The 26,923-nt window shown below is 34.3% G+C and overlaps 2 protein-coding genes across 2 annotated transcripts in view; one reads left to right on the top strand and one right to left on the bottom strand.

Annotated features, from left to right (window-relative positions):
• Positions 1-416: 416 nt before the first annotated feature.
• On the bottom strand, positions 417-8,556 carry LOC142983530 (uncharacterized). The gene is made up of 5 exons (XM_076130457.1): positions 8,374-8,556; positions 5,484-5,666; positions 4,208-4,522; positions 2,850-3,965; positions 417-2,150 (listed from the first exon to the last, which is right to left on the bottom strand). The coding sequence occupies exons 2-5, from the start codon at positions 5,658-5,660 to the stop codon at positions 2,010-2,012; spliced, it is 1,749 nt and encodes a 582-aa protein (XP_075986572.1). The 5' UTR covers positions 5,661-5,666; positions 8,374-8,556; the 3' UTR covers positions 417-2,009.
• A 664-nt stretch (positions 8,557-9,220) lies between these two features.
• The window catches only part of LOC142983687 (uncharacterized), a 91,123-nt gene continuing 73,420 nt past the window's right edge, over positions 9,221-26,923 (top strand). Inside the window, exon 1 of the mRNA XM_076130678.1 lies at positions 9,221-9,489. Coding sequence (XP_075986793.1) covers positions 9,372-9,489 — 118 coding nt within the window. The 5' untranslated portion in view covers positions 9,221-9,371. The remainder of the gene's footprint in view (positions 9,490-26,923) is intronic.

Here is a 26,923-nt window from a genome sequence, read left to right as displayed (position 1 = left end):
GTAGCATTCCCTACCGCACTATTAAGCCAGTCATATAATATAACTAGCTGACCCGCGCAACTTCGCTTGCGTCACATAAGAGAGAATGGGTGACATCTTTCCCCGTTTTTGTAACATTTTTTTCTGTTACTCTGCTCCTGTTGGTCGTAGCGTGATGATATAGCCTTCCTTAATAAATGGGCTATCTAACACTGAAATCATTTTTCAAATCGATCCAGTAGTTCCTGAGATTAGCGCGTTCAAACAAACAAACTCTTCAGCTTTGTAATATTAGTATAGATGTATGGGAATATGTACAGTTCAAATGATGTAAACAAAACAGTCTTATTAAAAAAAAACTTTATTGATTAAAAAATACAATTTTAATTATGATAATAATACAAAGGAAAAGGCAACATTCTCAAACAAATTAAACAAATTAGGTTAGCTATAGGTAATAGTTAAATCCAACATATTTAAAAAAATAACGTGTTCGTTTTGTTATGGTAGAAGCTGGCATAACCTGTACCTCGATTCTCTACTACTATCGACTACCGACAACCGCTAGCTATCGAAATTTTTACATTTAGAAAGTACCTACTGCCAAAATGTTTCCTACGACACCCGTCAGAGGCGCTGATCAGATATTCATACAAAATTTCTCGATGACAGTTCGGTTGTCGGTAGTCGATAGTAGTAGAGAATCGAGGCACTGGTAACGGAACTATTGTGTTTTAAAAACTATGCTGTAGCTCGATTCTCTACTACTATCGACTACCGACAACCAGCTAGCGATCGAGAAATTTTGTATGAAAATCTGATCAGCGCCTCTAACGGGCATCGTAAGAATTATTATGGCAGTACATTTTAAATGTCAAACTTTCGATACTCGATAGTACCGAATTTAAAGAATCGAGCTACTGTATATTGATTTTTCTTAAAGTAATTGTTAGCCATGTCAAAGGCCTTCGTGCGGCTTGAACAACTTTGACACTAGGTTGACCATTAACCATACGATAAGAAGAAGAAGAAGAAAGTAATTGTGAATAATTAATACGTAATACTAGTTGCCAATTAAAATAAACATACAAACGGATAAAACGTAGGCAACATTTTTTAAAAAACATTATTTCTTAAAATTAAAATGGTTTAAAAAAAATTAATTTAAACCATTACTGTCCCACTGCTGGACAAAGGTCTCCCTCCCGTAATAAGGTAAGGGTTAGGGATTTCAAATTTTAATACATTTCTATATTTTCTTAAAATAATACTTATTTTTGGTCTAGTTACGGCTACATACCTACTCCAAAAAGTATCAGATACTATACATATTGTACTTATTAGATCCTAAATATGACTTAAATCTTTATTACTTTACCTTTTACCATAATTATTTTAGGTTGAAATTTTAATAGAAATTTACACTGATACATTATTATCGAATTTAATCAAGTAATAATAGGGTCTGACACAAATCAGCTACCTCTTAGGAAATGTAGAAAACATATTTTACTATAGATATATAGACGTAGTGACGTCACAATTTCTTTTTTCCTTGGAATAAAATGGTTGCTTAATATATTGTTTCACTTTGTAGTAACATAATTTACGAAAAAAGATTACATAGCATGAGCATTTTGGATAAGCCTTTTAACATTTTTTTATTAACTTGCGTTTTTTTATATGAGTTTTCACGCTATTGAATAGATATACTACCGCTAAATGTACCTGAATCCGGGCGTTAGTCGACTATAGTAATTTTATCAGATACAAATTATATTATTATTATTTTGCCCACGGAACCACATTAAAATTACTAACACATTTGTGTTAGTAATTCCGTGCCCCTGTCAATATTTTGCAGATTTAAGGCGAGTTATGCACTATCAATCGGCTTGTCAAATGGAATGTTGATAGGTTTTTGTTTCGTGCATCAAAAAGATTACCCTCCACCTACCTACAAGCCGTAAAACTGGCTCTTAACAACATTGTAACTACATAATTTAAGGCAAAGTACCGTTATATTTTATTTAATTATGTAGGAAATGTAAAATAAAATGTTGTTCACGCTTCTTGTCGGCATGGTCTGAAGTATTGAGGTGGCACTCCATGTCGCTCCAGCTGCCCACGACCAGGTGGCAGTAGCCGCAGTGAAACACACCCGGCTTGATCTGTCACATACAAAATAACGTTAACGCCTTGACATTGAAAATGTGCAGAAAAATTGTTTATACTCCGCCCCCCCCGAGGCACTGATCAGATTTTCATACAAAATTTGTTGATAACTATAGCCTTATAATGTTACTGTAAAAGCCCGCACTGTGGTAAATCCTAAGATTTTCCGGTAAAACCTAAGATTTACCAACTCTCAAGGGTAAAAGTCCGAACAATTCTTTTATTTCGAACTTTTACCTCTATTCACTTGATGATGTCGAGATGTCGCCGGAGCCCCGCTTCTGGGGCTCCTCCTACCGAGTGGTTTAAAAAAAGCCTTTAACCTGATCAACCCATGTCGCTTTGCCCAAAACTCTTTCTTTTTAACTATGTTACGGTATATAATTACATATACCGTAATACAATACGTTAGAGGAGGAGATCAGTTTTTATACGAAATTTGTCGATATTTGATAGTCATATCATTAAAATTAAATGATGATTTTAATAAGCTACATTCTTGATCGAAAAAATCCATACTAATATTATAAAAGTGTGTTTGTTTGGTTGTATTTTTGTCACGTAAGAATGACTGCATAGATTTCGACGTGGGAAGTAAAGAAAGAGCTCCTATCCTTCTTATGGAAACAAAAAGAAATCGCTTTGTAATCATTAAGTAATATTAAAAATATGAATAAGTTATTATGTATGCTTACCTCTCTTATAAACTCTGATTTAACAGTCGTAACAACAGGAGCATTTTCGATTAGCGGACCATGCATCCCATTACGCAAATGAAAGCTTAAGGCCCATTCAAATGGCGGGAAATTCACTTCGCAGAGAAGACATCTTAAGCCAAAAGTATTCTTAGTTACAAGGAGAAAACTGAATCGATCTATACATAACTCATGATTGATAAGATAATCATGACTTATCGGGTGTTTATATCCAACCAGAGAACGTATAAATGTTTCACTTCTAACGGTTTTTACCGCTGATGTGGATTGTTTAGATTCCGACCGCGCTATATTCTTTTTATGTGCATTTCCTTCTACATGTTCCTTCATACACTTGAGCGGAGAGGGCAGTTTCACCTGGCAGATGCGACAAAACGCCGACCCGTGACCGTCGTTGTAAGTTATTTTGTTATCTTTTGCGAATTGCTTGATGTCTTTCGCACTGGCTTGTTCATATTCAACGTCATCTACGTCACAAGTAGACGATGTATCATCAGATATGTTACCACTATCCTCGTTCGTATCAACATCGTTTTTAATCGATTCTTTTGTATTTACTTTGTTATTTTCAGAATCATCGTCATCATCGACCCGGGCTGTTTCGATCTTTTCCTTCAATTTGAATGACGTGTTGTCTTTATTCAGTGGGTATCTATCATTGGTGTTGTTCTCTTTAGAATGTCCCTCGACATGTTTCTCAATGTCGTCGTAGTTGAAATTAACATCAACGCAACATTTTCTACAGTAAGCAAACTCACTGTCTAGAAAGACATCAACGCCTTTACTTTGGAACCTTGCAGCTGAATGTAAAATGTTGAAAACATCGACTTTAGGTGTTTCATCGACATTGTTCTTATTTCCAACTGCTTGTTTTGTAGGAACATTGTCATGAATGATCTTTGCTTCTGTTTTAGTTTCGTTTTTATCAACTATGTCAGATACATTTGGCTCTTTTCTTATTTCATCATGTCCATTCGCCACGATTTTGCATTTAGCGTACAGTTCTTGATGTTCAATATCGGTGAAATGTTTATTGGCGGCGCTTGAAGCAAGTAACACGTTACATATGAGACATTGGACAGTTGAATCGTCTATCTGTAAACAAAATGATAAAATACTAAGTAAAGAAAAAAATAAGGAAGGAATGCCCATGAATTATTGTTGATAAATAGATTTTAATTTACTTAAAGCAAATAATTCAATATGTCAAATACATAACAACACATACACAACCGCATTCGATTAACTACGCGATCTCAGAAGAAATATTCGTTAATACCTTTTTAAAACAATTAATCTATGTGCTTACTAACGTATAAAAATTGGTAGTTACTTACTTGTCGGTAGATGGCGTTGTCTGGTCCAAAGGTCACATGCTTTTGTATCAATCTTAAAATATGGTTGGTGTCCTTTTTATGGTCATTTTCATCATCAAACTCAGCGTCACATACCGAGCACATGTCTTCTACAAAGCTATGCCAAGCATTTTCTTGAATACAAACGTTATTATACGCAATAACGCCGCAGTTCAAATATTTTAGTGACTTGCAACCTCTATTCTGTTTGTGATTCTCTTCTTCGATATGCATATTAACCTTCATAGCAGTAGGCATCAGTAAATTGCAAAATTCGCAGAAGTAGCCAGTTTTGAACTGAAACGCAAAAAGTTATTTTTATTATGTTTACTTCCGGTAAGGTAGTGGTGGTTTCTTTAGACAAACCCCGCACTGAGAATTGATCTTGTGTCGTGGGGACTTTTACTAAGTGTGGTTAAGTGGTTGTGGTAAGTGTGGTTTTACTAAGTGTGGTTTTACTAAGTGTAAGTTTTACTAAGATTTCTAAGTGTGGGAATAGAACCCAAGACGCGACTACCTTAACCACTGCGCCGCGCCGGGAGGAATTAATATAATAATGTCATTCTGGCCGATAGTCGGCTACGGCAGCCGGTTTTATTAAAACCAGCCAACTGTGCAGGACTTTATTTATAGTGTCCAAGTGTGTGCATAATACAAAGGTACGGTCTCTATTCTCTTCCTCAGAGCCCGGTAAGACGTTTAATACGACCGGTGAGAGGTCAGGCGTAGCACCAACAGTTTTATGTGCTCTCCGAAGCACGGTGATCTGCAACCTCAACTTACTAACTCCGGGCGATACCTTGAAATTATCGGAAACAAGTTATTGGCCCGATCCGGGATTCGAACCCTAGAAGACCTATACGGCAGTCACATTATCCATTAAATGTACCACAGAAGGAGTCAAGCCAATCAATAAAGTACCAGAACTCATCGTTAGCTTTTTTATCAAGTAATAGTATCTTATCGTATGGTTAGTGGTCAACCTAGTGGGTGTTCAAGCCGCCTGAAGGCATATGACGTGGCTTAACGTTTTTACCTTAATTAACAACAACCAGACTTTTGACAAGCCTTCCGAAGTACGGAGACGCCCAGTTTAGTACCACTATGCAGTCACCCATCTATTGAATGACCGCGCCAAGGGTTGCTTAACCCACATATCGTTTACCGACTGGAGTTGATGAGCGCAACTGGCTATTTACTTAATTTCCTATCGAATTGACCTCAAACTGCGATGCTCATTCCGGTCTATGGTACTTACTTTTCTAATATGTTGGTCCTTGAACTGTTCACAATAAGGAACTGCGGCCAGTTGCTTGGTGTGGGAAGATGTCTTCAAATGGCTGTAATCTTCGCTTTCAAGACTACACTCGCAGGCTAAGCAGTAAGAACTCAATCTGCCGGTGATGATACCGCTCTTGTGCAGCAAATACGTCATTGCGAACTGTAAAAAGAATATATTTTTCAGTTTAATTCTCCACTAGCTGACCCGCGCAACTTCGCTTGCGTCACATTTAAGAGAGAATGTGTAAAATTTTCCCTCGTTTTTGTAACATTTTTGACTGGTACTCTGCTCCTATTTGTCGTAGCGTGATGATATATTGTATAACCTATAGCCTTCCTCGATAAATGGGCTATCTAACACTGAAAGAATTTTTCGAATCGGTCCCGTAGTTACTGAGATTAGCGCGTTCAAACAAAAAACAAACTCTTCAGCTTTATAATATTAGTATAGATAGCAGTAGTCTAGAGTCTGGTAGCCTACGTGATACATGAGTTTGCAAAGTGTTATTACATAAGATAACCATTGCATATAGCGCGAATCAAACCCACACAGTAGCGGATGTTGATGTAACAAAACAGTATCAGAGTACGTAAAAGTAGTTATTAAAATTAAAGTGACTCATCATATTAAAGGGTATTTCCCGTTATTTAAAACGACAGCTTTTTAATGGATTATTATTTAATAATTTTATCAATTGTATTTAAGTATTTAACTATAACAATTATCAATACGAGTTTGTTTCCAGAAATCACTTCACATTACTTGAGTTAAGGTGACGCCATCTAGTTTAAACTTAGTACAACAAGATGCAATCATTAGATTCCCTAGTTTCTTAACTGATTTTCTTTACATCTATACTAATATTATAAAGCTGAAGAGTTTGTTTGTTTGTTTGATTGTTTGTTTGTTTGTTTGTTTGAACGAGCTAATCTCAGGAACTACTGGTCCGATTTGAAAAATTCTTTCACTGTTAGATAGCCCATTTGTCGGTGAAGGCTATAGGCTATAAAACATCACGCTACGGCCGTCAGGAGCGGAGTAGCAACGAAAAATGTTACAAAAACGGGGAAAATTATGGGCCATTCTCTCTTATGTGACGCAAGCGAAGTTGCGCGGGTCAGCTAGTCTAAATATAAATCTGATAGAACGTCCGTGATATTATGTACATAGATACATATATATCATAAAGTCTGTTACACATTAAGATGTAAGCAGGGGTGAAAACGCAGGATTTGCCTCGCTTTACCCTATTGCTTTTTACCAAGCTCCAAACCGGACTACTATCGAAGAATATTCTAATATAAATCAGAAAACTAATGGTTAAAATAAAAATGTTAATATGTATGAAAAACGCAACATTAATGCCCGGTTTCTGAGGTATATTTAGCGGTAGTTCATCTATTCAATAGCGTTTTTTTATATGAGTTTAAACGCTATTGAATAGATTAGCTACCGCTAAATGTATCTTTTCAATCTATACATAAAAATGTTAAACGTACGTCCTGACTATTGACTGACCTATATATTGACTGACTGATAATTATTATTATTGTGGCACAACCTAAACTATTGAAGTAAAAAATATGACATTTGGACAATGGGTGTCTTTCATTAAGAGACATAGGTACCTTTGTAAGGCAAAAACCTCTAAATACCTAATATAGAACAAAAAAAAAGAATTCACCCCTAAAGGAGTAAAATACGGGATGAAATTTTGTATGGAAGTTTGTCATTTTTAAAGCTAGAAGCATGAAACTTGATATTTGGGATTTTCGTTTAAAATTAAAAACACGTGTTTCAGTGTTTTTGAAAAAAAATTTACCTGCGGAGTTAAAATAGGGATGGAAGTCAACTTTACTTTTCCTAACTTTTTCTCGAGCGAAGCCGCGCGGATCCACAAATAATCTATTATAATAAGCTGTTATATTACTGCGGTTTGATTTCACAGAATGTGACGTCAACAGAATTGCTTCCTATCAACATCCTGTGTTTTTAACTAGTTACAACAAATCATTGTTTGATTTTGTTTTATTCACACTTTGTTTTATTCAATATTAAGTGCCAGTGTTAGATAATCTATCCACCAAATAAAGTGACTGTAAAAATTCCATATAATAAGCTTTCAGGTAGATTGTAACTCATATTACAAAAGCGAAACGATCATATTACGTCAAAACACTTTATCAATTTGGATTAAATTCTCGTGTAGATCAATTATCTACATTTAGTCAAAAAAAAAATAGTTTTCTAGTTTAATAAAAAAATGGCGGCGGCGGTCATAAGTTAATAACAATAAAAAACCTAATAATTAATACTTTCAGTAATTAATGTGTCAAGTTTACCTTGCGGCCAGTAACAAACCAAAGTATTAGGTATTTATTACTATATAAATGGACTATTTAATCTGTACATACAGGTCTGTACCTGTACATATACTTGTAACCAAATTTCATAATATATACTTAATCTTTCATCACACAGATAAAGAACAATTGGACATGTCTATAGAAAAACTGTGTTTTCTTTATAAATAAATAACAATATTAGTTAATAAGTGACCAATCAGAACAATATGTTTTATTAGCATTCATTGGTCTCTGCCCACCCCATAGAGAAAAGGTATGAGTGGATAAAAAGATGTTGTACACATCTTAAACTTAAGATCCACCTTTGCTTATTCATTACCATCTCTGCACTTAATCTATCTCAAGACATTAATGTGAAAAAAGACATGGCAAAATTATAAAGTGATTTATAAGACGGCCCAATCAATTAAAATTTTACATAAGTTCAACTTAATAAAAAATCACATTGTACTTATTCTGCCTTTTACATTTTAATATTAATAATTTTAATGCAGACTTACCGATTTTAATCTGTTTCTTGGTTTAGAAGTCCTCCTGAAGCAGTGGCAGGTGTTCTTTGGGTCCGTGTTCGTTGGCGAATATCACTTTGTTAATACAATTATGACTACACATCACGCGTCTAGATATCGTAGAACATTCGGGAAAACCCCTTCCACAATCAGAATACTAAGTCCTATGCTGCCAATAACAACGTAAAAATTCCCCCAAATAAGTCACTATTTACTAAAAAAATAACATCTATTTCGTATTCATATTTCTATTACACATTTTAAGTGAATAATATGGTTCTAGTATGATAAGTCTATGCCAATAAGTGCTTAAATCAATGACTAATGTATTTAATAAATAAGCACTTGAGATAATATAAATCCAACAAAATGTACGATTTATTAAACGTTGCAACATTTTTTCCAACTTGGACATTTTCTGGTTTTCACCGTACCATAAAGTTTGGTCTTATTGGGCTGTAATAGAGTATAATTCATATGATAAAAAATAAAGCTGATAAGTTGAAGTGAAGTATCTCAGTCCGCTAGGAAAAATAAAAATGGCAAATCACTTGTTGAAGATCTTGAATTTGTACGTGTTCCGTAAAATAGTAATACGTAATAGCGGGTAACTTTAGCCCGTAGATGAACAAGTACGACTTATTCAATTAAAGTTATATTAATAAAATATGCTAACCTAATATTTTTAAACATTATTTAGTGCAAACAACATGAATTATTATGAAATTATAGATTCTCTAAATATCTTTTTTAAGGCTGGTAGCACTTGAAATACAATTTACAATTTTTACACGGCAACATTCGGTTTGTGTTTTTTGTTTGTCAAAGTAAAGTCAAATCAAAGCAAGCTGGGCTTGTGGCCAAAGTGGTATTGTGTTGTGTGAATTGAATGATGTGCAAATCTAGTTGCTAAGACATAATGAACATAATATCATAAATAATATGATAATTCTTAGCTTCGTCTAGTGCTATGCTGGTCTTGTGTTAATATGTATCAAAAAACTTTTAGTGTGAAAATGTTATGTGATAATGTTTGTGTTTTGTGCTTGGTGCATTTATTCATAGTATTAGCACTGACAAAGGGCACGGCAGAAGCTCAGGAACTACGTAAGTTTATTATTCTTTTATATTAATAGTACCTATCGAATATATTGTGTGTGACAATTTAAAACTTTTTAAATTGAAGAAATAAGTTGCAGTTGGTGTCAACTGTATTTTGTTCGATCCTTGGCATTTTAATCTTTTGCTTGAGCCTCCTTAACTTTTTCTTGAACGTATAAGTACCATTCAGTTTAGTAAATAAGTACCTATATCAAAAAAAATTTACTTAAGTTTTTATTTTAGCAGCAGTTCAGTATTTTCTTGAAAAAAAAATGCATGCAAAAGAAAATACTCAGTCTGAATAAATAACACAACAAACAACAAAAAATACTTGTGCTTATGTCTAGAAAATAATAAAATAGTTTTCAATATACACTTAAAGTCATAAACAATCATAACTTTTTAACTTACAAACATATTGACTTGAAGTTTACATTTATCCAAACTTTAGAAACTAAACTTGTAGGTAACTACAGGTTTTTGACACTGAGCTAAATTAAATTTTACCTTGAAATATAAGTAACTGATGAAGGTAAGTAATTATTACTTACAATATGATGTAAACAAAAGATAATGATTTTAAGACCCATTTTAATATAATTTTATTTTTTATGGTACCTACCTCAAATTTATTACCAATAAATATGTTTTGTAACAAGATAACTGCCTTACCTAACATCCTATTTTGATTAGTTATTGGCTAATGTTTCAAGCCGGTTGATAAATTTTATTTAGTGCCCTTTATAATAAAATTATATTGCACATGTTTCTTGTATTGTCAAATTCCTCAGAAACTTAAGGATTTTAATGATAATCTACATAGGGTAAATTACCCTACATTCAGCCCCGAACCAGTACTCAGCCTTTACAGGTTTTATAGCAATATAATTAGTGTCGAAAATAGTTTAGACCAATAAAATAATCATTGATTGAATCTGTATAATCTTATTGGCTAATATGCACAATTATGTGGCACATCCAGAAAGTTTTTTTGTAAGAAAACTTCAAAAGCAACTTTTTAGACCAGTGGTTCCCAACCAGTGGTCCAAACAAGTCAAAATATGGTCCGCAATTGATTTAAAATTTTTTAAATTTTCAGGATGATTATTACACTTTATTTTTAATATACTTACATAGTGCTCCCCGCTAAAGAGAGTAATATAAAAGTGGACTAAGAAAAGGTTGGGAACTCCTGTTTTAGACCAACCCAGAATTTCAACCAGGCATGAGATGTCGACAGAGATCCTCAAATTAGCAAACCAATTACATACTTATTTGATTTTAGATTTTTAATCAACAACATGTATACCTCCTCACATAAGCTATTAGTTGTTAGTTTGTCAACTTAGTTCAAACGTTACCAATGTTTGAGAAATGAAGGACAAGTACCTACTTTGTTTTATTGTATTTTTGTACCAAATACGGGTTTAAAATTTAGTGGTGATATCTAATATTATTATCTTGACGAAAACAAGATAACTTTGGGTTTTAATTTGGCTTGTGAACTTTGATCTTTAATTTTTTAAAATTTCTGATGTAAAAATCTTCACAAACAATACAATTTCTTATTTAAATCCACTTTAAAGAAAGCTCTTGGAAGAATAATACATTGTCGATTAATTCTACTGTTACATATACCGGAAGGCATATTTCGAATATAAGTCCATCAACCTTAGGCCCTAAAAAGTCCACTAAACTAATAAATAATTCGTTTCAGACACGGTAATCGTTTGCATATTTAAAATTGTAAGGGGAAGTTCATATCTTGCCATCTGACGTCTCGCCATGTGTACACCCTAATAAAGAATGGTGACAAACGTCGGAAACGATCCTACCTAGTTCAATTTAAACTGTAAACTTCGATAAGTTTGGATTATAAGTGTTAAATTCTATGCATGTTGCGATAGTTTGATTAGCAAGTTGGGTACGAAAAGTATTATAAGCACTTTGAACCTGTGTTTAAGCATTCTCTTAAAACTTTTTGCTTTTAAAGGTCATCAGTAACATTTTGATAGAGCCTGTAGCCACTGAAAACGCTGCAAAAACAACTCAATTTTGGAAAAATACTGCATTAACCACTGCAATATCTGTATTGAATGTTTTTTACCAAGTATAATGAGATAATACCTATATTATTTTGCAATAATTATACATTCTTTATCTACGTACTTATGTTTGCTTGCTTGACGTTTAAGCAAACACGCAAATCCATTAAAATAACGAACGATCAATGATCGGTCTCCATCCGGCAATAGCCGTACAAACTAATGCTTAAAAATTGCGAAAATCAAGCTTAATTTTTCAATAAAAATAAACCTGCTAAAGCATTTAAAATTTTTCTTCGTAAGGCCTATAAAACCGTTCGATTCTTTATTCTGAACGTCCATCGTAACATCCTAGTGATTCACTGACGGTTTCCGACGGACACTCTCCGTGACTCATTACCAATACATATGCTAATTGTAGTATGATGATACTACTCGTTATTCAATACTAGTAATCATTTCTTTATGCTACCAATTATGACTTTTGTTATGTTACGGCTACTGGTGTTGCAGACTGTTGAATGTAAATGGAGTTTTAGTATGGCGCTCTTTGAAATGAGTGCTTGAAATTGACTGTTTGTAATATTCGGTAGAGTGCGTTAGTGTTAAGACATAACATAAAGTCACGTTTTATTCCCGTAGGGGTAGGTAGGGCCCAAAGAACGCCACTGGGTACGATCCAAATTTCCTTGCTTTATGTTCATTCAATGAGGCAAGGGAAGGCATGAATGAAAAATATTTTTTCAATGAATCTCAATCTATACTAATATCTATACTAATCTATACTAATATTATAAAGCTGAAGAGTTTGTTTGTTTGTTTGTTTAAACGCGCTAATCTCAGGATCTACTGGTCCGATTTGAAAAATTCTTTCAGTGTTAGATTGCCCATTTATCGAGGAAGGTTATCTATACTAATATTATAAAGCTGAAGAGTTTGTTTGTTTGTTTGAACGCGCTAATCTCAGGATCTACTGGTCCGATTTGAAAAATTCTTTCAGTGTTAGATTGCCCATTTATCGAGGAAGGTTATAGGCTATATAACATCACGCTACGGCCATTAGGAGCGGAGTAGCAACGAAAAATGTTATAAAAGCGGGGAAAATTATGTGACGCAAGCGAAGTTGCGCGGGTCAGCTAGTCTATTTATAAGCCTAAAATTTCAATTCCCATTAGTACATACCTAACTACTTTTGTCTCGAAAATCTATCATCAATGAATAACAGAAGACCAAATATAATTACTCTTATTCGGGTATGTCCGTATATGTTCGTATATGTTCGTTTACGCCAGAACATATGCGCATGAGTCGCGTACACATTGATGCGTTCCCCTGTTTATTTTTTAAACTAACTTTTTTTATAGTTATTACTCGTCGTAGAGTTTTATGAGCGTTGCACGGTGACTGATGCACTTATTTATGTAGTGTACAAACTTTACCGTCGCTTGTAAATAGGGGAACGGTAAAAAATAACTGTTCACTTACTATGGGACATATAAATTAGATAAATATGTTATTTATTTTTATACTGGTGTTGTTTATGGCGCTATGAAACCCGACTATTAAAAATGGATTTTATAAGGTTTATTAAGCTTATAATATACTAGCTGACCCGCGCAACTTCGCTTGCGTCCAAGAAGAGAGTATGGGTGAAATTTTTCCCCGTTTTTGTAACATTTTTTACTGGTTCTCTGCTCCTTTTGGTCGTAGCGTGATGATATATAGCCTATGTCCTATCTCGGGTATCAAAGTATCTCCATACTAAATTTCATGCAAATTGGTTCAGTAGTTTAGGCGTGATTGAGTAGCAGACAGACAGACAGAGTTACTTTCGCATTTATAATATTAGTGGATGGATTATCTAGCTCATTTAATAGGTATCCTGCAGTGGCGAAGGCTCCCTATAACCCGATTCCTACCGGCTTTACCTTCGGAACACTCCTAAAAATGCGTCACATAAATGTGTATTATTCTCAAAAAAAAAGATCGTTTATTTAAATTAAATTCTATATTTAATACGACAGGAATATTTTCATTACGACTAATTTCAAATAAATAATTGAATAAACGCCTGTTCTATTTGTCATAGCAAAAGTTGCATTACAAAAATTGCCGTCAAACAACTCGACGGCGCGCGCAGGAATCGCGTAGAGCGAAAAAGATGTCGATGACGTCACGCGGACGTACTTTTCTATGGCGCGTTTTACCGGCGAGGTAACCCGGAATACATCGGCTTATTGGGCGACTAGTAGGTACAACAGGCGCAGCGGCGCGGGCGGCGCGGCAACTAGCGAATGTGTGAGTGAGATGTAATGATATTTAATGAGAGAGAGACAGTGAATGCAATTGTTGTGATGACATTTATGATTTTAGATTTAGTTTTGTTTTAATTTTGCGCGCCTATTTTAGGTTATTTTGGATTATTTTGTTTATTATATTTGGATGAGTTAAATTGTGTTGAATTATCTATGAATGTTATTATTTTGTGTAAAATCGTGGTGATTGTGTGAATGTACTGGTCGTATCTTACGTGTATTTGTAAGTATTACTTTCATTCATTGTTATTGTTTGTGTATTGCGATCATGGACAACAAGTAGGTAGAAGTAGAAGCAATAAAATATATTGTTAAATTAGTTATTAATCAGTAAATTAATGTTGTAGAGTGTAGACATTGTTTTCAAAATGCTCCTAGTGCCAACATGTACCTACCTATCTACCAAAATAAATAAAACAGAATGCAAAGGACATGATAAGTATTTTAAACATTCCCATAAGTTATTCTCTACGATATATCTTTATAAATTTATCAATGGCTTATTGGTACCTAGCTGTAAAGTGTTTTTATTATTTCTCCGATTGTTTCTAGTAGATAGCATTTGGAGTCAATCAAAGTTGTATTTAAATACCTACTAAGACACTTATTTCAACATGAAATTTGAAGTAATACCTACCTAGGATAGAATCATTCCTCATCAATAATTTCGTTCATAGGCACTTAGTTTTTACCTACCTACCTACTATGAAAGTAGTTCGGTAGATCGGATCGCAATACTACGATTTATTCTGTTAACGTATGGTTAGTGGTCAACCTAATGTCAAATTTGTTCAAGCCGCCATCGCGTCGGTCACCCACCTATGGAATGACCGCACCAAGAGTTGCTTAACGTTAGCAGTTTTAGCTCCGGCTTGCCTTTTAACAAAAGTCACCCTTCGCCACTGGTATCCTGTCAGCTTGATGCAAGAAAAACCTTTAGTTTGAATGTAAAATCGTTAGCTATAAAAGGAATTGGTAGAAAGAGCTCGAGTCCAGCGGGATTGAACGGGACACATTCACCGATCTTTCTATCTTAAATGTCTCCCGCGGGAATTTAGACATGTTCACGTGCAAAAAGATTCTGGAGAAGGCATTACGTACGAAAATAGAACAGACCATAGAGGTTTTGAGTGTTTTACAAAAAAAATCGGAGACCTAAGCTTTTTGGTATCTCATCATAAACAAAGTTATCTGTCGCCTTAAGACAAAATATATGTTCCATTTGTAAATTACACTTACTACTGTCAATTGCACGGATTTGCTTTCGCGTCCTCGCATCATATGTTAATCCTGCATCTTAGTTAATTTCGCTACTAAAATATAGACTAAACTAACTTAGGTTTAAGCTAATCAGTACTACTTCCTATAATCTCTCGTTTCCCCCATAATGGTAATCTGGTTTAAAACCAGATTCCTTCTCGATAATCGACGGAAGTCCACCCACTTTCTTAACCTAAACGAAGTTAAAATTAAACTTCTGTGCACTAAACTAAGGCCCAATTACGCACTCATAATAAAAAATGCTCTGCTAAATTGTCAATCACTCTATTATTCATACTTTTCATACTAATATTATAAATGCGAAAGTAACTCTGTCTGTCTGTCTGTCTGCTACTTAATCACGCCTAAACTACGGAACCAATTTGCATGAAATTTGGTATGGAGATATTTTGATACCCGAGAAAAGACATAGGCTATATATCATCACGCTACGACCAAAAGGAGCAGAGTACCAGTAATTAATGTTACAAAAAACGGGGAAACATTTCACCCATTCTCTCTTATTGGACGCAAGCGAAGTTGCGCGGGTCAGCTAGTCTTACATGAAACGTTACTACTGCATTATTCTATCATTATTTTAAATCTTACGTATATTAACTTAATTAAAATAATGTTGAGAAATAATAGACCATTCCCGCATACAATCTAAACAATGTCTTTGTTACCTAAATAAATACACACGCATCATTTTAATGATTCCCGCCATTTATGTTTGAAAAAGTTCCAAACACTAATTAAAATCCAACGACGCCTCTGGCACACCACTGGCTTGCAATGAAAAAAAAAACATTTGAAATTCGAACGCTCTTCGTCAACAGCTGTTTATAGACCGGCCATTTTAAATAGACCTCTATCTCCCTTACATTTCTTTAGTACTTTCTTCTGGTGAAAGTAATGTAAGGTTTCGTTATGTTTTGGTTGTGTTATTTCTGGATGTAACTTAGCTAGAGACGATATGGGAATGATGACTTCCCCGCCGGGACACGGGGCGTTTCCTCTCGATGACGTCACGTCCTATAGTTGACAGTTTTATGAAATTAGTATATACGCTGACAATTATTAATATTCATGTTGTTAACCCCTCTAGGGGCTTAATTTCTCATGAACGTACCATCCTTGTTAATTATGAGTTTGATTATTTTCGCTACCGAAATGTACATGACTTATGCCCGAAAAATTGCAGTTTGAATAGATAAACTACCGCTAAAAAATGTACTCAGACATTTAGCGGTAGTTTATCTATTCAAACTGCAATTTTTATATGAGCTTAAACGCTATCGAATAGATAAACTACAGCTAAATGTACCTCAGAAACCCGGGGCTAATATAGTGAGGGATTAGTCGGAAAAATCCCTCTGACTAAAAAAAAGTTACAATAAAATGACATTTTCAACTGCAAACTTCAATGAATAATCACAATTGAAAGTGACAATAATATTAGAAGCTAACAAATTGCCAATTTTATTCCTACGACCTATTAAACCTATCACCAAAGTATTGCATGACTAAAGAACAGTGAAACACGACGTCCCGAAACTGGAGCAACGACTAGCGAAAACAATCATAATGATAAACACATCAGGTCGTTCACACTACAGCATATTGTACAACATATTGTTTCAACTCGTGCGCATTCAGTTTGCCGATGGCATCGTGACGTCGCGACTTGACCAGTGATAGATATTGGACAAGCGAAGGAAGGTTGCAGGGGGGGTCACCGGCAAACTTTTATCGTACGAAATTAAAAGACATCTCGTAGTGCTCTTGTGTTGCGGGGACTGTTACAAATATATAAACAACGGACACAAAGTATAACCAGATCAGCAACAACTAGATAACTAACCCCCGGTTTCTGAGGTACATTTAGCGGTAGTTTATCTATTCAATAGTGTCAATAGTCATATAAAAAAACGCTATTGAATAGATAAACTGCCGCTAAATGTACTCAGAAACTGAGGGTAAATAAGTCTGCTTGCCAGAATTGCGAAAAAACTGAATGCATTACGGCTTCTATAACAAATATTTGTGTGTTTTAAGAAAACACTTCCTTTAGGTATTTAGGGTTTGATTGTATTACAGGTTAGTGATGCCTAATTTGTAGATATATACCCCTGTAGAATCAAATTTTATTTTTAGACGTTCTTTTGTTCAAAAAAGTGTATCGTCAACACGTAATCTCCATATAAAATGTTTATTCTTAAGTGTAGCATGAATCAAATAGTTTGTTTACGATAATAATCTGTTTGGCAAATGTTTTCGTATAAGCAGACGCTGCACAGACACGAAACGTCGTAACAGTCACGTAGTAATTAAAGTATAGCGTGGGCGATTTTGCACGTATGTGTACTACGTTTTATTGTAAAGCTATGTACCGATCTATTGAGCTGTTTTGCGATTAAATCAGTCTGGATACAAACATAAAATTACGTCTTCTTCCCATGGGGTTAGGCCAGAGAACGCCTCTTGGTTCGATCCTTACAAACTTCCTTTGTTTCATTCACATCCATACATCCTGTGATCTTCTTGACATCATTTCTCAAAATAAGAAGGCCAAGACCTCTTGTCTCTTGATCTCTTGTCTTGCGGGGTTTGTCTGTGCATACGTAGCTTACGACTTGACAAAGCTGCTGACAATCATTTGGCAATGTGACATATTATGTTGTAATTTTGACACAATTAAAGGAAAAAATAGGCTCTCTTAATTAGGAATCAGCTGATTGCTGGTTGTGGGACATTATGGAAATAAAAGAAACTTTCAGTCACTTTAAAAACATGTTGATTGGAATCCAAGAGATGCTGATCTACATTCTGGATGAAATGTTTACTATGTCTATATCAAAGACGAAACGGTCGTTAATTTTACAATAAAAAGCCATAAAATTAAAATATAACAATAATGTATTTTCACACTTAATATTCTATTGTTAAAACTTACTATCTAAGCAATAAACTATACGTTAAGTCGAATATTATGACTAACATTAATAATTTCCCGATTCACACGTTCTGCTGACATTGTCCTATAAAGTGCGTCATGCGGACATATGCACAGCATGCATATCGCATATGCAGTACGTGCACGACCTCGATGAGAAAGGGCTTGATCTTCAACACTTTACTTAAGTTTAAGGTCGGCTACGATAAATATTAGGTCGGGGAAAAAGTCTTTTCGCATTATAGTATGTATGAACTTGTAATAAAATCTTTTCTCTACACAAAAAAGCTCGATATTTGGGTACCTCACGAGCTCACTGAAAGAAACCTAATGAGCCGTGTGCTCATTTGTGATTCTTGAAGCCAAAGAGATTTTATTACAAGTTCATACATACTATAATGTGAAAAGACTTTTTCCCCGACCTAATACCTTCCTTTATGACTCAGTTTGTTATTTAGAATCGTGAAATTATCATTAGTTTTGTGTAAGAAAAATGGTGTAGCTATTTCACTATTTACGTTTTTGGTGAATTTTTATTCTGGGACAATAGTAATGCTTCTAACTGCAGTTATTTTTATTATTGTACGATATTTGCTTATATGTTTTAACTTATAGAGTCTGATTATCTTCCATTTGAAATTTTCTTTAATTATTTAAATAAAAATATATATTTTAATTTCGCTGAAGACTGCATCTCGCGCTCTTAACTGTAAATATACAAATGGCCGAACAATAAAATTACTTTTTTAAGTTTTCTTTGACGTGTGTTGTAGCGACATTTATTACTTTGAACATTACTTAAAATTGAGTATTGTTTGTGTATTTTGCCGTTAGTCAATAAATTTAACTTGCTTATACTTTTGTACTATAAAATAAAAAACATAAAGCCGGACATTCCAAGCGAATATGTTTGCTCATAAAAAGCAAAGGTCGTTGTTTTAATTCGGCCTCATTATTCGTAATCCGGTTTTGTAGACGACTTCTAACGTACAGTTTAAGGACGTTTTGTATCTGTTTTACTGGGTGAATGTTTGATTATTATAAAATATATTTATTCTTTTTCTTTGGTAGTTAATTTCTTAATATTTGGTCCTTTTTTTACACACTGAAGGTCTACTCTCTTAGAGTAAAAGTCTTTGGCCATCAAAATCTGGACTCATGTGCACAACTGGACCCGCGGGTTCTAAAGAAAAACTTATATGAATCGACTTTTGTTTTATACAAGAATTCCATTCATTCATATACTTAATTGAATTTGAACCATGTTACAAGTATACCTAAAAGGTTTTGCCAAAAACTGGTCTATCACTCTTGCTTGGATAATATTGGTTCGTTTATTAGGTGGAATTTTGACAGATTTTGTCATACATTATCTGTCACTATACGGATTACGTAATACAAACTTAAACTTAGCTTTATAATAAATAGCCCGTGCTTAAGTAGTGGTTATTTGAAACGATGCATATCAATTGGTTACAACGCCAGGTGTAATTTCGTCGAAACAGCTGTTGCGATTTAGCTTGAAGGCATGCGATTTAAATATTTATTCATAGTATGTATAATGTCGGTGTTAAATCTGAAATCAATATTTAAATTAGGTGTAAATAGAAGATTAGTTATTCGTGTCTGCGCAGGATTCGATCCCATTCCTATTTGCAGCCGAAAAATATAGATCGAAATAAGATAATTTTTATAAGAAACTAGCGGACAGGCCAGACTTCGCCCGGGTATAGTTGATTCCATTCCCGTGTGAATCGTAATCCCATCGATCCCATACAAACCTTGTCCCGATAGTTACACACATATTAAGAAAAGAGTTACCCAATATAGTTCAGTTGTTCTACAATTATCCGAGTTCTACATTTCAGTGATGAATTTTTATTTATATAGATTGTGCTAGACCAGTTACGACTTTATGAGAATCTTGAGATGTAGTCAAAAATAAGCGCAGTTAAGGAAATGTAATATTTCGAAAAGGGCGCTTATTTTACATCTGTTTTGCGTAAAATATGCTCTTTATCAATCTGCCATATCGAAATAAAAAGTCGCCATGCATAAATTCCTCATGGGATTCTCAGACTTGTTTCATCAGAAGAAAACAGGCGCCAGTCGATCAACCATCGAATGATGTCATTTAAAAGCTTATTCAACATCCCTTCTGGACTTTATTTCCTTTGTAATAAAGGCGACATTTCTGTGGCGTATACGAGAAAAAACTGAAAGATGAAATCACCTCGTGATAACAAAGTATGATATGACTATATGCTCGCATTGCTCAATGTGTGAACAAATCAATAAATTAATCATAACTGGTTGCACTTATCGGTCAGTAAAATATCGGTGAGGTAAACAGCCCTAGGTAGTAATCCAATGGTAATCGCTATTGTTCTATTAATACCGTGTTTCTGAGGTACATTCAGCGGTAGTGTATCTATTCAATAGCGTTTGAACTCATATAAAAAAAAATTAACGCCTGTTAATTGATGATGCTTTATGTTCATTTGATGTTTTGATGATCAATAATCATCATCATCAATCAATAAAATTGGACTCCCGAAATACCTAAATTTTTTTAGAAAATAAATGGCAATTGTTGTATCTCTACTAGTACTACTAGACGAAAGAATCATCATAATTTATCTATCAAAAAATCGTTATAAGCATAAATAATTTTTCGATTTTCAAGTAGCCGAGTTACCAATTGAATGTCTTCATTCACGTAGAGCATTGTATCGAAAACCTCAAACAAAAAATGCGAGTACGCGTAATAAATGAAACTATAGAATGTTAAACAATGTGAAACATAATAATCAAATGTGTAACAAGTATGGTATGTGTACATTATCATCAAATATTATTTACCTCCAAGTATCGAAATAGGACGATAGGGTCACGGGTTTGACTCTTGTCGGCTTTTAGCCTAGGATAAATAGTTGTTAATTAAAACCGCAACTCATTAAGAACACCACAATAACTTAAAACGAACATTGAACTCTAATATTATTAATTTGATTGTTATAAAAAACATTTTTTTTTTTATAAAAACCCTTGTAAGATATTTTTTATATGATTGGGATTACCTTGCTGAAAGCATGATGAAAATACAAACATACGTATATAACATCACGCCGTCTTTCCCATAGGGGTAAACAGAGACCAAAGAACACCAGACGATGCTATCCCTAGATGTGGCTATAATAGTGTGAATATCAAATTAATAGAAAATTCATTTCTGATGTGATCATTCTGACAAAATGTCTATTTCCGAAACTGCGTAGTCCGATACATTTGAATGTTTGACGCAAAGTTCAAGGTAATTTAACTGGAGCGAAATTCGCACGTTCAATGAATTTCTTATTAACTGTTACGGTCAATTGTTGTATTTCTTTCCAATAAACAACTGTTTTGTATACATATATACGTGAATTTTCTTGTAATTATAGAGTCATGAAACATTTCCGTTCGTCTGATACGTTCGTTGCTGCAAAATTGCTGATCAAATGTTCGTATTTTACTAGTTTTATCGCAACGTCTCTACACCTTTAGCTACACTTCGATGCGAGCATGAAGTAGTGAATGAGATTAGCAATACTGCCAACAAACCAACCTAAAAATCAATGCAAATATATTCTTTGTCAAAACATGTCATGGCTGAAAATTCAGGTCAGGCTGTTAGAAAACAAAGAGTACAAAATTACGAGAGCATTAAAAAGGATTTAGCAAAATTGTCTGTGTACGTAATAGAGTCTTTTGTGTGAATTATGTACAAGGACGTCGATCAGTGTTGAAGACGAGCTGACGGTAATAGCTTAAGAGAAGTATACCAGACTCTCAATTCACTACATTTGTGGTGCCGACAGACAACATAACACTTTAGACTGAACGTAGACTAAATTTAAGAATGGTTTAATGCTGACTTGTTTCTTTGCATACTTGAAGTCATTAGACAAATTGGTATGGAAGATGTGCGTCTTGATAAAACTCTCTCTATCTTAAGTAATTCTTAACTAAGGTCTGTTCTCAGCCTTTAACTTGGAAAGATGTATTGAAGCGAAATCAGTTTTGTCTAGATGTCGTGACTTTTGCGGTAATAAATAGGTGTACGACAGTCTTTACTTCTATACACTGCTATTGCCTAACTTCTCAATGAAACAGTCGACAATATTATCAAGCAATTGGATCATTATTTAAAGTCAAGCCCTGTCATTAATGCTGAATTTATAATTCTTGATCTAATCGCTAAATAATTGCTCGCTATTCAATCTTAGATATTAAAGTTTCAATGCAGCATAGAATTGTGGTTTGTTGAGTCAGTCTTACTATCGTCTGTCCTTTACCATCTTATACTAAAGTTAATTAGTTTGAAAGAGACAAAATCCAATACTAGAATGTTGAGGAAGGTAGGCATTTTTTTCCGTTCTTGGATTTTGTTTTTTCGTCGGGCGGTCAGTAAAAACCTCGGGAATTTTACCTTTTATGTATGACTAAGTTCGAACCTAAATAGGAATTGATACGTACACAATTAGCACTAGAGAACAAAAGACCGTGCCCATAACAGGGCCCATTAGGTACATATTTAGGCAAAAACATGGCTGCCAATTAGGCTAAGTGTTACTTCGTGGCGGTAAGTAAAAATTTTGCTGTGAAGCTGTGATTTAGATTGGCGGAGAGACTAGCGGGGCGACGAACTGAGCGTGTATTCTATACTAAAAACTTAAGCTCGTTGTATTGGTTTAGATACAATGTACCCTCGATAGATATAGTCGTAAAAATAAAAATATTCTAAACAACATTGCTACTATTGTAAAAACGAATGTCGTATAAATCAAATTTTATGACATACCGTTCGTTTATGGCTTTATGACTACTCTTTTTTATGTTCGCACTCGGGACATCTAGTATCGAGAGAGCATATCTTATTACTCTCTTCTCGGATTCTTAGTCCATGTTTTGAAAAAAAAATTGATGAAATTGTGTTGAAAAATTTCATTAATATTGTACGTCTTGTTACTCTATCTGATGAAGTCCTAGTAATAATAATGCGGAAACGTTTGTACTAGGTAATCGCTGCACGCTCTCCTTTTCTAAATGAGCGGTCTAATACATCTGGCGGTAAATTATGAGCGGAAAACAAGAGGTAGGACAGGATGAAGTTAATTTGGAACGAAGTGGCGATCACGCGATACTTGAACGTACCTAATTTATGGCTTTTCTGTTTCTATCAAATTACTTTGGGTAAGCCGTGATAAATTGTTAATAAAGGCAATTTTATTTGTCACTTGAAAACTATCTATCAACCTAGCCATTCTTCCATGTTGAAGCCGGCAGTTACTAGGATTATAACACGTTACCCCTTGGTAAGACTGGTTGTCAGACTTTCAAGCTTCTGACTTCTGTTAACAAGTGTCAAAGATCTATGAAAATGACAGCCGGGACCCACAATTCGTCACTTAAATACACATTAAAGAAACTATTGAATTATACTTTGCTTCACTATTCCCCATTATAACACAGTCCTTTGGACAGTTCGGTATATGCTACACACGCTGCCGTAACCTGATTGGAGTACTCAGAGAAGGATTTGACGAATTTTGTGTTAACTGTAACCTAACATTTTTATTATTACTACATCTGAGGATTAAATAACCTGTAAATCAATTGTATAAAGTAATAAGCGTCTAGATTTTATTATATTTTTCGGCAATGAGTTTTTATTAATACCGTATTTCAGTTCATAAGTTACGAAACTCGGGAAAGGTTTGAACCTTGAACAACAAAGCAATAATATGAATCATTGTGCTACACATAATACTTAAAAGTAGGTATTTATGTTTGTAATGGAGTGTAATGTGTATCTAGATGAAATTAATTCCAGTATTGAGTCACAGAACACGTTGACTGCACGTGTTCTTTGGAAAGTGCAACTTTGCCGTAGTCCAATGCGCTAACAATATTGGTACTTTGGACCGATTTCTAGTAGGTTTGAAAGTTTTTGAGACCTACCTACAAATGTTCTTCGACTGATTTCTGTTTTATAGTTTCGGAGATCAAAACTTACCAATTTCACTTTGAACTTAGCTGGAGGGAAGATTGAAATAGGAAATCAATGCTAGTTCCCCTCCCTCATTACGGGAGGAGGCTCTAGCCCAGTAGTGGGACAGTAATAGATTCAATTTATCAATTTGTATGCCAGTTCAACCTCAACAAACTATGTCTTAATGAAGTTTTCATAAATCCACACCCAATGTCCTGCTTTACATTTCAAAGTCGTGCTTGTTATAAAAGATAATATTATGCACTAGCTGACCCGCGCAACTTCGCTTGCGTCACATAAGAGAGAATGGGTCAAATTTTTCCCCGTTTTTGTTACGTTTTTTACTGGTACTCTGCTCCTACTGGTCGTAGCGTGATGATTTGATAGCCTATAACCTTCCTCGATAAATGGGCTATCTAACACTGAAAGAATTTTTCAAATCGGACCCGTAGTTTCTGAGATTAGCGCGTTCAAACAAACAAACAAACAAACAAACAAACAAACAAACTCTTCAGCTTTATTATATTAGTATAGATTAGTATTACCAGCGCAATTCGTCGTAAGAAGTAATATTATGGCGGAAGTGTGTAAGCTTGAGATTTGCAACACAAGTCTGTGCTTGTGTCCATTGGCTGGACGCCAGGCTGCCATGTATAATGGGTAAACAAAGATCCATTACAATGTTACGAAAATATACACGTTCATTGATCCTCCCGTATACTATTTAGTTTGATTTATGTTATCTAGGAATAGTGAGAGGTGCATGGACTCAGTATGCGATAGCAAAACGAGGGAAACTTATAAGTATTTAAGTAAACATTCCCTACTTAATACTTTAAATATTCCAGTTTCTTGTAGGGACCTTCTTTGGTCCTATAGAAAAAGGCGCTATTTTATGTGTGATGTGACAAACAAATCGGCAATGTTTTGTATTTCTTGTATTCCATAACACTTACTTCGGCTCGTGAATTGTCCGGTCGCAACATTTTAAACAAAAAATATCGTTAAAAAGGTCAATGAATTATACATTTTATTCGCGTTCGATGGAACGTGCTTTAACGGTTTTTTGTCGTTTCGCTTTTGTGAACGATTTTTCTTGCTCTGATAGAATCTGAATTAACCGCAGAAAAGTAGGTAGTTATTCTGATGTTTTATTGCAGTAGTTGGTTTTAGAACACCAGTACGTTTAGAATAAGAGAATTAACGCAATTTTACCTTAAAATACTTGACGTTTCGGCGCAGGTTGCATTGGCTGTGGTCGCACACATAATCATGCAAAGCGAAATTTAAAAAGTTATGATGTACCTACTAATAGGAATAAGTTTAAGTTTCCTTTTAGGCATGGCAATCATTGTCAAAAATCTCGCACTTTAACTTATTATATTTGAGGCAAATAAGTTTGACTTTTTATGAAATTCATGACTAAATGCATTGTCCTTGACTTTTGATGAGTGACAATCAATTAAAAAAAACCCGAAGTCAAACAAAAAACCGAATCTTTTCCTAATTTGATTGAAATTAAGAGGAAAATGGTCTTTAAGTATTTATCGTTACAAAATAAATAGGCATTTAAAATAGTTATATTACTTTAATTAATACTTAAATAGTTTTCCTGGTCTTATTAAGACAGTTTTATTAATTTTTAATGTATGGTTTTCCTATTATTGTATTACTAAATAATTGGTACTCATTCATAGACAATTAACAGGAAAAATGTTAACACTTACAACCATTGACGTCTGTATTTCTTTAATCATAAAAATTAATTTAATTTAATTAATAATTTGTATTAACACAATATATTGTGTGTGTGGTTTTCATTTTGTTAGGCCTTGCCAAATTAGTGCCAGACACTTATTGGTAACCTGAAGCTACGAATAAGTGTCAGATAACATATCTTTTAGATAAATTTGTAATTTAAGATAATTACACGTGATAAGTTATCTGGTGCTTATGCATTAGTATGAAATCGGGCCTTTATGTGTTACTAGCTGACCCGCGCAACTTCGCTTGCGTCACAACATTTTCCCCGTTTTTGTAACATTTTGCACTGGTACTCTGCTCCTATTGGTCGTAGCGTGATGATATATAGCCTAAAGCCTTCCTCGATAAATGTACTATCCAATACTGAAAGAATTTTTCAAATCGGACCAGTAGTTCTTGAGATTAGCGCGTTCAAACAAACAAACAAACTAACTCTTCAGCTTTATAATATTATAGTATAGATTGTACAGTCTGTAATGTAATACAATGTTGTATGACCACAACGAAGGTAAAGATAATTAGACACCTATTACATGTACGCGAAATTACGTAGATTTTAGCAATGCAATAATTAGCAAAGCCAACAAGAGCACCCGTGTTTTTTTACAAAATTATTGTTCTCGTAAACTGCGAAACTTAGTGTATTTTTTTATATTTGCGTGAAAATTTGAGGAGACGAATATTTTTTTATGAAATACTAGCTGCTCCCTGTGACTTCCTCCGCGTGAAAGGAGTTTCAGTTGTAAATTCAGGTTCTAAACTGTCTGTGTTTACATCGAAATCTGTTCTGTAGTTCAGTGCTAAGAAACATTAATAATATTAGCATAGATAACTAGCGATGCTTGTTATCCTGGTGAAGTAAAATTTAAACAGTATTTAAAACATTTTTCTTGTATTAGTATCTTTAAGTAAACATTTTGTTCTAAACAAGGCTGCGATAAAAAACTCATGTTTGTAAACGGTAATGTAACAATACTTGTTATAAGTAGTCTTGCTTCTCTACTAAGATTGTAGTTGTACTAGGAAGCAATTTATCATGATGACCATAAATTGGCAGGCCACCTAT

Source organism: Anticarsia gemmatalis, chromosome 24 (genome assembly GCF_050436995.1).
Source record: "Anticarsia gemmatalis isolate Benzon Research Colony breed Stoneville strain chromosome 24, ilAntGemm2 primary, whole genome shotgun sequence".
NCBI lineage: Eukaryota > Metazoa > Arthropoda > Insecta > Lepidoptera > Erebidae > Anticarsia > Anticarsia gemmatalis.
The sequence above is the reverse complement of the archived record's forward strand: the minus strand, read 5'-3'. Positions and strand labels throughout refer to the sequence as shown.